At 37.1% G+C, this 13,320-nt stretch overlaps 1 protein-coding gene across 1 annotated transcript in view; it reads right to left on the reverse strand.

The window, feature by feature from the left end:
- Nucleotides 1-13,320, reverse strand: part of casq1b (calsequestrin 1b) — a 37,086-nt gene that overhangs the window by 3,960 nt on the left and 19,806 nt on the right. The window contains exons 2-10 of the mRNA XM_059354929.1: nt 6,288-6,381; nt 3,334-3,434; nt 2,641-2,752; nt 2,479-2,552; nt 2,129-2,259; nt 762-807; nt 596-650; nt 402-502; nt 242-316 (exon numbers count right to left, since the gene is read on the reverse strand). Coding sequence (XP_059210912.1) covers nt 242-316; nt 402-502; nt 596-650; nt 762-807; nt 2,129-2,259; nt 2,479-2,552; nt 2,641-2,752; nt 3,334-3,434; nt 6,288-6,381 — 789 coding nt within the window. The remainder of the gene's footprint in view (nt 1-241; nt 317-401; nt 503-595; nt 651-761; nt 808-2,128; nt 2,260-2,478; nt 2,553-2,640; nt 2,753-3,333; nt 3,435-6,287; nt 6,382-13,320) is intronic.

A 13,320-nucleotide genomic window follows, 5' to 3' on the forward strand; every position in this document is an offset into this window, starting at 1 on the left:
CATCCAGTTATGTGCAGAAAGTTGGTATTTTAACCCCCTATTGCTAACGTTAAAAACTGCGTTCGCCACGTGTTTATGATAAAACTTTGCAATAGACCCCTTTTTCTTGATCTAATAAAAACACGTCTTGACTAAACAATATGCCACAGACAGTTTTTTGCTGTTCTGAGCCAGATCCCAAACAACTTGAAACCAGTTTTTTAAGTTTAGTTTGTTGCAAGGGTTGAGAAAGGTCACTTACATCCTCAACGTCAACCACACCAATCTGAGGAGAAGAGAGGTCGATGCGGAAGGTCTTCTCCCAGTATGGCACCAGCTGAAAGTGAGATACAGACAGATGGTTAAGCATAAATGATTTTAAAAAATACAGATATTCAGTTAAAATGAGGGGGTCTTCTTACCAGGGGGAAGTTGTCGGGGTCGATCCAGATGATGCTCAGGTTGGGGTTGTCAGTGTTCTCGCGTGCCACCTCCTTCAGGATTTCCAGGAATTCAAAACCGTCTACAGGATAGTTCAAATGTCAAGAACCCCGGAAGTTTTTAGCTAGATATATTATTGTCCAGCTGATTTATATACATAAAGGTAGGAATATACCTGGGTCATCTTCTTCAGCAAAGGCGACAATGTGCTCTCCATCAATGTCATCCTCCTGTCAACACAGAAAGAGACAAGGATGTCTGATATTTCCACTCCGGACTGACTGATAAGAAATGTACTCTTCGTTGATAGAAAATCTACATTTACATTTCAGATCTCTTACCCAGATCTCGTACATGCTGTGGGGCTCAAGCTTCCTCAGAGTGGGCCTGAAACATTCAAACATCAAAATTAGGGTGTTGAATTCCAAATGCTGGTTACATTCAAGCGGAACATGGTCTTATTATCAGCGTCAATTTTATAAATGCCGTGGTGGAAAAAGTGTGCAGATCTTTTATTTCAGTGAATTTGTCATCAAAAGTCTTACTAACATAAAAGAATTAAACCAAACTCAAAGAACCAAAAGTACTCATTACATGATCCATTTTGGAAAAATATTTTATTATTTGCTTTTAATTATAAATGCGCCACTGTGTCCTATCATTCTGCCCACATTTATAGAGAATTGGGGGTTGTGGGCAGTGGATGTTTAGGGGGAGATAGCAGGTCAACAATAAATGCCACATAGAAGTAGTGGACATCATCTAAACCTCAGCACTGTGTGGCAAGTTGTACTGGTCATAGATCTCTAATAAAAAAATACTTAATTAATCGGCTAATTAAACCTATTAGGGTGTAGCAGGGTTCAGTTCAATAATGTTTGGCTTTCTGAAATCCATTTCCATGCATGACTATGTCCCATAAGATGTTGCAGCAATTTTGGGGTTGATACCATTTGTGACACACATTTGGTACTGCTTTAGGCAATCCTGTAAATATGGATAATGTATAAAAATGGTCAAAAAGCATCCAGAATATTGAATCAATATGCCGAGACCTTTCAAACAACGTAGAAAAATGAATGCCGAGATTTTGTTTAAAAAACTTTTAGACATTTTGGAGATTTCTGTATTTTCAGCGATTGGATGACGTGTACTTCTGTTCTCGAAACTGCTGAGAAACCCCCTTATTGTGAATATACCTCGGAAAAATACACTTCTTATGAACACTTTAGGTCTTTAGTTTGTGCTTGTAAAGTTTCATGAGGCTGTGTATCAGGTTTCATATGATATCAGTACAGTACCTTTACAACCTCTGTAAGGAAAGTCAGATGCTACTGGGTTAATGTTGTAGCTGGTAAAGGTGGAGCTAATTTAATTGTTTCTAAAAATATACTTAGTCATATTTCACCACTGACATCATGCTTTCCAAGAAGGATTAAAGGCTATTTGTGTACCTTAGTACCTTAGACCTGCATTCTTTCTAATAGCCAGCAGGGGGCGACTCCACTGGTTGAAAAAAGATTATCAGATTATATGAAAGTCCATAAGACGATGGCCTTACATCTCACTTGGTTTATCACTTCAGTAAACCATCTCATAATGACTTTATGGTCTCAATTGCATTTTAAGTTTGATATTTGTAAATTATAGTCCCATTTTAGAGTAAAATATTTTAGTTTCCAGTTCATGCTATCACACAGGGCCCCACCTGTCATGCTGTTCAATGTATTCAACAAGCTCAGACTCGATGTAGGGCTTTCCTGGAATGGTGACGGGTTCCTCCATGAAGGGCTCGTAGAAGTCGACCTCGTTTATCTTCAGCTTCAGCTTCTTGGCAATCTGAAATATTGTTCATACATATATATATAATTATACTAAATGTTTTCCATTAAGGCACAGAGTTTTAAACATTTTAATTGATGCAAAAATAATCTTAACACGTTAATCAATGTCTATGTTGCAACAAGGCCAGGAAATCACTCAAATTAGGTTAATTACAAAAGCTAACATTTTTGTGTACAAATTTAACAAACACTCAAACAAACAAACAATTTAAACCTTGGGGTCAAATGTGGCAAAGAATTTGACGAAGGGGTGGAACTCCTCAGCAGCGTCGTCATACTCAATATAGTCTTGATAGAGAAAATAAAGAAAAAACATGTTACTTAACAGTTTAATCTGTTCAAAGCTCAGTCTTTAGAACCCAAAAATTGAACCTACGAGGAGATTTCTCGCTCTTGAAATAGCCGACCAGCTTGATGACCTCATCCATGTTGTGGAAACCCTTCAGCTCGCGCTCGTTGTCGATGATCTCCACGGGGTCTTCAACCACCTGATCAGAGACATTTATATCAGTTCTTATGTCTGGGAGACACAATAATATACCAATATGACCAAACCACAGTCTGAACTTAACCCATTTAGGCTTAAAACGCCCGGGAAAAAAATCCTGTAAAACCTCTGGGCGATTTTAAAATAAGCCCCTAAAACCTGAAGTTTTTCTGGAAATTTAACAGAAGTGTCAACACTTCCTACTAAATAATAGATTTTTCAGCCTCTGTAGCAGATAGAAATGAAATTAAAAAAGTATTTGAGAGCTTATAGCTGTTATATCTGAGCTCCCTCCGCTATAGTCGTCTTCCGCCATGATTTCAAAGTTCTGGAAAAGTCCCATGTTGCATTGCGACACTCCCACATGTATTTTGATGCATTTCATTGGCCAAGAGACCGAAAATAGTTGGAAAAAATTACAAATACTACGAAACAACGTATCTGCTTTCCCAGCTTTAATGGTAGAATAACGCAACATTGCCCCCAGTTTTAATGGTAGAAATGCGGTAATACTTTCCCAGCTTAAATGGGTTAAACATAGTATTTGGCGCCGTCCCTCCTCATCGACCATCGATAACTTACATCGTAGAGGAACTCCACCAGGGTGTCAGCTGCCAGCTCTCCATCGTACTCAATGATCTCATTGTCGGCAAAGATGTAGATGCTCTCCACCTCGTCCAGACCTGGAGAGAAAGAATTATACCAGGAAGATTAGACCATATATTTTTTTTATGTCCATTCACTCTGCGTAGGTGCTGCGCCCAGGTCTTATAATTACCTGTAAAACCTGTTTGTCAAACATCATGTTGGCTACAGTGTTGGAGACATTATTAAGTAAACAAACCCGCATGTTACGGGCGATATCGAGGTCAGTCACAATTATCGAACTAATGTCCATATATCCTACGATAAGTAGATATTGTAATTATTGTGACAGGCCTTTGCATATAGGTTTTCAACGTACTTACTTTATAAGCTATTGTAGTATTTAAAGTGGACATATTATGCTTGTCTTTTTTCAGGTTCATGCTGGTGTTTTGGGTTTCTTTTAAAAATCGTTCGCATGCTTTAAACCTCTGAACCCCAACAAGCCGTTTCAGGGTGTTTTTTACTCACTGTGGCCTTATATTTCACTGCAATATATAATATATATATATATATATATATATATATATATATATATAGGTCTATAAGTCCTGCAGCTCTATGGAATCAGCACAATCATGGCTAGAAGTGGGAACAACTCAAACATGTCTTTTGTGCAGAATAACAGTTATAATGACGTAAATCCTTAAAAAAGGGAAAAAGCGCAAGTTGAATTTCTGATACATTTTTTAAATTAGAATGAAATAGAATTTATATATACAACACTTTTTCAAGTGCCCACAAGTGTCATTAATATATAAATATATTTTAAATAGCTACATGCAATACATATTTACCTATTTGCATTTTTACAGCCTCTCTTGTCCTCTCCTCTCAGCTCTGTGTAAACATATTTTCAGTGAATGTTTGTCACAAGACCATTTGTCTCAGCAGAATCAATCATGGCTTCACAGTGTCACTGAGGAGCAGAATTTAATTTATAATGAAGTCTTTAACATGATCTAGTTATTCCAAACGCTTTATTTTTGCCAACGTTTTAAATGACACGTGTAGAATAAAGTGATCTTGACAGAAATATCAAAATTTTAAGCTTAATTTTATTTACTTTTTCTAATGTAAACTATCATAACCTATAATCAGTTCAAGGACTGTTAAGATGATAATAAAAATAATGCCTTTGTTTTTTACAGTTTCTTTCTACAATAACCAGTGTATTTTTGGTGATTTTTCAAAGAAAACATGTGTTTTTAATCCTGTTAAAGTACTGCTCCTGGGTTTACAGCTGCACCACCTGTTACTGAGAAGCTGTGACATCTTAAGTCAACACTTGAGGGCAGCCTTGTTTCATATATTTACAGTCACATAATTTCTATTCCTGTTTTCACCCCTTGAATCGCCCTTAAAGGGATGAATAAAGTATTTTTTTATGAACTACAATGTGTTGAATTGTGGTATAGCACAGCAACAGTTGGTTATAAATAACGTATAAATTAATTAATTATTTAAAACAGGTACGGATAGATTCATCACAGTACATTCTATTCCTGGAGTCTTGCCAAGAAGACCTTTGTGTTCTATAAATAAAAGATAAACATAAATATAGTATTGAAATATTATTTGAAATATGTTTGTATGTATCATATTTGTAAACCCGTCTTGCACAAATTAAGCTGAACTCATGGAGCATCTGCTGATACAGAGAGGCTGTGATTCCTTTACTCAGCACATGAGGGCAGCCTTGTTTTATATGTTGTCCAGTGTTGCCTTTCTGCAGTTTGAATTCCATATTTACAAAGGAATTTTAATTGGACATTTAATATTAACACATTTTACACTTGCTGTTTACACTTAGACTAGTGTTTTGAGTCCATCCATCTCATGTTTTGTCACTTGTGTATTCATTTATTCAGTTTTAGTGTCTTTGGAGTATCACTTGGCAAGTTCAAGTAAAAGCCTCACATATGCTACATGAAATTATATTAACTCTCTAAACCCTCTCTGAAAATGTCTGTCAAATGAGAGCAACAAAAATATACCATTTATTGTCTAATGAAACTGTACAAACGGGCATTTTTGTACAAATTTGAACTTTCCAACAGTCCTTGAATGGATCATAGGTTACAAAAGTTTCTGGTAGAAAAAGTGACCAAAATGAAGCTAAAAATTGTGATATTTCTTTCAAAATCCCTTAATTCTACAAGTTTGTAATATCTAGATAATTTAAAAAAACATTAAATTCTGCTCGTCAGCGACGCTATGAAGCCATGATTGATTCTGCTGAGACCAACGGTCACGTGACAAATATTAACTGAAAATCTGTTTACACAGAGCTGAGGGGAGAGGACAGAAGAGGACGGAAATATTCATGACACTTGTGGGCACTTGAAAAAGTGTTATGAATTAATTTCCAATAAAATAAAAATATAGTATATATACACACACACACAGACATTCTTGTGTCTTCCTTTTTTAATGATTTATGTCAACGAAACTGTTAGTCTGCACAAAAGTTCCCACTTCTAGCCATGGTTGTGCTGATTCCACATAGCTGCATGACTATATTTAAAAAACAAAATGCTCTGAAACAGCTTGTTGGGGTTCAGAGGGTTAAAGCCCTGATTTTTCTGCATATCTTTTTTCCCCCCCTCCATATTCCAATTAAGAGCCTCATAAATCCTAATTGACTCATGATTGTATGACTGGTAACAGTTACGGTCAATTAACTTCCATATTATTGGAATAAATTGGATAAATCTGGAGGATTTGCTGACTTAATCAGCTACATTCAGTGAGAACACCAGGAAAGACCAAGAGAAAAGATGATTTACATTGAGCCAAAGTGTTTTTTTCCAGTGTTTTTCTCCTCTCCTGTTTGTATCATTGACAAATAGGCAATGTTTTCACCAGCTCTGAGTGATTGGCAAGCTTACCGAGCTTCTTGGCAACAGCAGAGTCCTTCTTTTCATCAACCAGGCCGAATCCAATGTCCTCGTCGTCGAAGTCGCCCAGAACTTGGGCTGCAAGCTGGACAGAAGGAAAGAGGAGGGGGAGAAAGTTGTGTTCAGTATCACTTGAGTGCCGATCTGAGCGACTCGTTTAACCACGATGGACATTTCCCCCTGATCTCAGAACTCCATTGAAAACATACTTTCAGTCTCATTTACACGAGTAACCCCTTGGCATTTCATCTTAATTTCAAGGCCTTAAAAGCAAAAGCTTTGGATTGCTGCCTTGCACTTTCTAAATCGGAGTGAAACTGAAGCCAACAATTGACAGCCCTGATAGCCAGCGTGAGAGGAGCACAGACAGCGGGGTTTCCAGAAGAACAAGAGGGGCAGAACTTGAGCCAACTATGTCGAGGGGGGAAGAGGCGTTGCAACAGGTGTGGTGGAAAGGAGAGGAGAGGAGAGGAGAGGAGGGAAAGTAAAGCCACTACATGCATGCACAAACATATCTGTAAGTATACAGACCTAAGCATTTATCTCTTAAATACAGAAAGACACCATTGCTTTCCATCTTTAACGCTAATTTGGACTCTTATTTTATTGCTTTAGCTGTTGCAGGGTATGAAAAGATGATGTCAGGTTACAGTTTAAAGGGAAAGCATTATGTAGCGCCTTGCAAAGCAGCATTGCAAAATAGATAACATTCATAAGCGGCCAAATGCCACAAAGCCCCAGCAACAAATAGCTTGTGCACTATGTACAATATGGGATAGTATGTGCTATGTTTCTCTTCAGGGGCTAAATTGAATGCCATCCATTCTTTTGGCTTCCAGCCTCCTGAGACATTAGCTCATGATTTGGAACCGGGGCCAAGTTCTCTGTAATCTGGTTTGGAGCAATGGCCTGTCTGCCATGAAATCACCAGAGCAAGGTAATTGCCGTGTAACAGCTGATGGAAAAGGGTTATTTTACTTCAATGGGAAAACGCACACAAATGAAAGAAAATTTTTATATTTTTTTCTGCTGCTCTGTCTAGCGGTGCAGATAGTTTCAGTTTTAAATACTTCAAGGTTTAATCAGTATTTTGGGAAATTTGCTTGGAAGGGGGCAACTCCACTGGTGAGATTGTATAGAAGTCTATGAGAAAATAACCTTACTTCTCACTTGATTTATTACCTCAATAATACATTTTTCTAAGGAGTTTAGTGTCTCAATTGTTGTTTAAAGGCTTCTTCAGTACATCATGATGTTCATTTTGTAACTTTTTTTTTCAATTTAGAGCAAAATAGACAATAAAGCAGGGTGTGCTTTAGAGCGGAGCCACTCATATTGGCCCTCATTTATCAAGCGAGCGTAGAAACGAGCGCAGATCTGAGTGTATATTTGGTCTAACGACAGGGTCCACGTGTGATTTATCAAACGATCGTATCTCGCCAATCACAGCGTAAGAATGATCGGCTGTTGATAAATGTGGCGGCTCGAAACAAGCGTCATTTAAATACCACGCCCTAATATATACCCGATTCAGAAGACTCGTCTTCAAAGTTTACGACACCGAAGGACGCGATACGGCCAAAAAGAGGATTTTTTCACCCTCTAAAGTCAGCTTTATTAGCAAAGTGCACCGTTACAATTAACAATAGAGGCAATATAGACATATTACAGAAATACGCAGCGACGGAGGGTTTATGAAATAAAAGTAGGCCTACTTATAGTTATAAACTCAAACAAGTCCAGTGAATATTTTACATTTGGAGCACGGACTTAGAAGTTTTCAGCAACAATGTTTTAAAGTAAGTTTTAATTCTAAAAGAAGAGGAATTTCTCAGTCAGAAAGTGAAACGCTGACGTCCAACAGCAGCAACACAACAAACTGGTTTTGTTTGGCAGCATAAAAAGTGAAAAAGAAGGAAATCAGTGGTGCTGTCAGCAGAGTAGCGGACTATTAAACTCCCGGCGAGGTTTGAGTAATTACATGGTGTTATATAAAGCCTAATAATCTATATAATATCCGAATGTTGCTATTATTATGATGGAGATATATTATTCACCTCTTTACATTTACTAATAATGATGTCCTAGTCAGAGGAGCGTGTGACGGCGCTGATTGGAAATGTTTCTATTCGGGCAGCACCGATGGTGAAGGAGACGCTGACGCTCCGGTGTCGGAGCTGGATAACAATAACAATAATAATAATAATAATAATGATAACAGTAAACAGCAGAAGACAACAACATTTAATGTCCTCGGCTGGTATTCTGCTTAAAGAATTTCACGATCGCAGGGTTTATTTATTTTTGGATTATGTTTTAATGATAAATTATGTAGTCTAAACATGTTTTGCTTTGTCACTATTAAAAATCAAAACACCACAGAGTTTTATCACCTCCAGGCATCGATACTGTAGTCTAAGATCAATTCTCCGACTCAGACATGTGGACTTCACGCTGACTCAGATTTGCGTACCCGAGCTGAGAGCAGACGTGAGATCTGATCGTACCGTCCGCTCACGTCCATATTGATAAATGCCGAGGCTTGCGTAGAAATCATCTTACGCCCACTTTACGCACACTTTCTGACGTACGCTCGTTTGATAAATGAGGGCCAATGTGTGTATTTTCTTGCACTATTTCCTTAACTTGTGTAGTTTTCGTCTTATAACTTTGTGTTTGGAGCATTGGCCTGTTTTCCTTGAAAACACAAGCTAAGCTAACTTTGTGTTATTTTTTTAGCAATTTAAAAATATATATATATTAAGTGTTCTACTGTAAGACAACATATAATGTGTATTTTTTGTATTTTTACATAGAATTCACTGTAATTTAACATTCCATTAAAATCATTAAGCAATTGAATAATACTATTGAAAAAAAATATATAATGTCCGATCATGTAAATTTACAGATTTGTAATTTGATATTTATTTGTAATAAATGTAATTTAGCTTTTTATGGCATATGCACTTAATGTAGAAAAAACCCTGCAAAATAATATAGTACATTTCAGGAAAATAACTTCTGTTTTAGTTAGTCTTTGCAGGAAAATTAAAAAAGCATATTTCCCAAAACATTGCATTATACTCCCTTTAAAATTGATGCATTCTCTGATTTATGTCCCAGCACAAAACAGTTTGAATTGTGCTATTTGTGCTTTATTAATGGCTGCATGGATGGATGGATGTTAAAGTTGGATTAATAAATTAGTTGGCCTTTTTTTTTTCCAAACAATCCTCCCTTTCTCTTTCACAAGTAAATCAGCTTGTTATGCAATAAGATCTCCAACCTAAACGACAGAATAGACCATTTTTTTAGCACCAACCATAATGACTCACATAATCGTTTTGCAGCTCGCATTTCTGTGGATTTATGCTACAAAACCAATGAGCTAGGTTTAGGGCAAAACACCCTGGTTAGGCGTTATAAAAGACAGTTTAAACAGTAAGAAAAAATTACTTAAATGCCGGAAGTAGTTACGAGGGTGACGTGAGCTACGGAAGTTACTTAAAAATGGAAGTTACGTAAAAAAATGTAATTTATGGAAAAAACACAAGTTCATAGAGAACAAAAGTTACGTAAAAAAACAAGTTACGTAAAGGCCGGAAGTAGTTACGAGGGTGACGTGAGCTACGGAAGTTACATAAAAAATGGAAGTTACGTAAAAAAAACACAAGTTACGTACAAAGCCTACGGGGAAAAAAACATTTTTCAACCCTCCTGCCCCGAGTGTGACATCCGCCATTTAAATTGTGCATCGCCATCGTCATCACTAGGGCATCACAAAGGTTCAGTGAACATAAAGACTCAAAGTGGCGCAGCCCAAGCTGCTGCTGGACTTTGAAAGCAGTTCAGGCTCTCTGTGACGTCTGGTTGTGTTGCTTCATCTGTTTCAAAACTAAACTGCAGTCAAGGAGTTGAAGAGAACAATCAGCAGATACTGCAGCGGCAGGAGAATCTGTGTTTTCGCAGCCCAGCTTTACAGGCACAAAGAGGCAGACCTGAACATACCTGAAAGATAATTGCTGCTTGACTTGTGACCAACTGCAAGAAGAGGTAACGCTTTAGGGCAAAGCACAATAGTCACAGCCTCCAGGTTTACAACAAATCGGAGTGGCCTTCACAGGAGACAAAATAGGTCCAAACTTAAACACTGCTTGTACTTTTCACATTAAAAGCCCCATTCACACACGACCCTCACTGACACCTCACCATGAGTCCCCTTATTTAGCATTTATAAGCAGTAAAACCTGCATAGTTATAGATTATATACAAAGAATAACCCACTATTGGTGTATGCAGATAAAAATACATTTTAAGTGTATTTTCCAGCAATTTTAGCTTTTCCTATTATATTGTTTCAAATGTTTAATATATTGTCAAACATTATCTGTTTTTATCACAATCCTCAATTCTGATTGGTCAGTTATTGCATCCTACAGTCTGTTATTCCTGAACAGCTGAAGTGGAGGCAACACAATCAAATTTAAATGGATGAAATCATTTTCCAGTCAATATTTTTGGCAAATTACTGATTTCTCTAGAAAGTAGCTGTGATTATTGTCATTATTGCAAAATAAACCCTGACAGGGTGATACAGTACATTATGTGATATTAATGTACAGCAGCCTCCAAAGTATTAGTTGTAATGTTTACGGAGCTATTAACAATTAATAAATGTTTATATACTGCTTATGAATGCTAATTAGGGGAACTTGAAGTAAAGTGTTAATGGACTATCATTACCTGATGACCTGCATATCTGCAAAAAAGGTAATCTTACAGTTTATTATGACCTTGTTTTGCAACACTATGTTGTGTTTTTGGGAAGAAATGTATATTTTCTTTTTCATTTCCATCATATGCAAAGATGGGAGTTTGAATAGAAATTGAATATCCAGTAATGCTGCATAATGGTATTAAAGGTCCTGAGGTAATGCTAGCTGGGTGTGAATGTGGCTTAACACAATAAAATATTGAGAATTGTGTGTGTAGTGTGTAACCAGTGATTGAATAGATGTTCCTTAATTCTTTCAATCACTGCTTGGAAGCAAAAGAGTGTCAAGTCAGAGAGAAACAGCAAAACATTTTTTTTTAAATCTGCAATTCATGGATCACATCACATCAGACATAAATCACACTTTCTAACAACAACAAAAAAACTTTTTTGCATGTATTTCTGTATTCCATAACTTGGGGAACAAGCTAGCTTCAACACTACTATCACAAAATTGACATTCAAGATTGAATTTTCAAGGGTAGGACTTGTTTGTGCAAAACACTTTCCCTCCCAGTTGCCATATTAGTAACACCGGGGTATTTATAAGAGAGGTGAGGTTCTGGGTGCTTGGAAGCAAAGCAGGGAGTCGGCAGCTATATAAGGGCGTGTAAGAAAGCATGTGGAGGAGCAGAAAAGAAGAACCGTTACATATAGAAATGGGTGTGGAAAGGCAAGGAGGGGACGGCAGCGAGCCTTGGCTCATGATGAATGGAAATAGACACATGACACAAGTGAACACCTGGCAGCCATCAGCAGCCTCAAACATCTCTCATTTCTGCTTTCTAGTGTTTTTTTTCATCTCTCACGATCACCTCCTTTTAGGGCTGGGCGATATGGACCAAAGTCATATCCCGATATATTTCGGTTGAATATCAATATATGATGTATATCCCGATATTTTCATTGCAAAGTGAGAGCATGTTCAGTCAAAGTCAAAGCCAAATATGACATGTCACAAGTAGTTTTATTGGAACCATTTATTTAAATGAACCATTTATTTAAATGAACATGAATACTGTATAACAGGAAACTTAAAAAAAAATAAAAAATCAAAGCTCACTAAAGTACACACTTTACACAAAAAATATCTTAAATAAAAATAGCCATGAAATAAAATAGGCCAATCTTTTTCTGAAATAAATATATTTATATGAGAAAATGATAACGAACATTACAAAATAACTAAATATGAAAAACCCTAATTAGGGCAGCATTGGGGCTGGGAGATATATCGATATAAAAAATATATTGATATATTTTTAAATGTGATATGGAATTAGACCATATCGCCTATATCGATATAGTTCAATTTTCTTTCTTTCTTTATATATAAATGCTGCCCTTACTTGTCATATTTAGTTCTTTTGTAATGTTTGTTATGCTTTTGTCATATAAATATATTCAGAAAAAGATTGGCCTATTTTATTTCATGGGCTATTTCTATTCAAGATATTTTTTTTATTTAAATGTGCACTTAATGGAGCTTTGATTTTTTTTTTTTTTTAAAGGTACTCCTGTTATACATTATTTATGTTCACTTACAACGGTTTCAATGAAAATACTTGTGACATGTGATGTTTGGCTTTGACTTTGACTGAACATTTGCTCTCACTTTGCGATTAAAAAATATCAGGATATATATCTTATATTGATATTCGGACTACATATATCTGGATATAACTTTTGGTCCGTATCGCCCAGCCCTAGGCAGCATTTATATATATACAGCAGCTTGCCTGGAGCAAGGATCACAGCGCAATTTTGAACTAAATCGATACATGCGATATATTATCTAATTCCATATCACATTTAAAAGTATATTGACATATCTTATATCGATATATCGCCCAGCCCTACCTCCTTTCTCTCCCGCGTGTATATTTTGTCCTAACTCGACACCCCTTCACCCTGCTCTGCTCATCTGTGTTCCCTCGCCATCACCCCGACCCCGTCCAGAAGCCTCGGTGCCAAGCGAGAGGTCAGCAGTGTAATCGTTTGGCCCAGTCAGCTCGTCAGGTGACGCCAGACGAGGGCAGAGTGCCATGGTGAGTTGTCAGAAACGTGCTCTGGGTCCCTCTGCACTTGGCTATGGCAGCGAATGATGGACTAGGAGAGGGTGGCGGGTTAGAAGTGCAGAAGAGGGGTCACATTTCTTGTAATTTAGCCGCCCGCATGCTTACTCAACACTACTCAAAGCAGGTTCGCCAACATCGGTGGCATTTTGGTGAAACAGGACTTGAGCAG

The sequence above is a fragment of the Centropristis striata genome, chromosome 17, assembly GCF_030273125.1.
Source record: "Centropristis striata isolate RG_2023a ecotype Rhode Island chromosome 17, C.striata_1.0, whole genome shotgun sequence".
Taxonomy (NCBI): Eukaryota; Metazoa; Chordata; class Actinopteri; order Perciformes; family Serranidae; genus Centropristis; species Centropristis striata.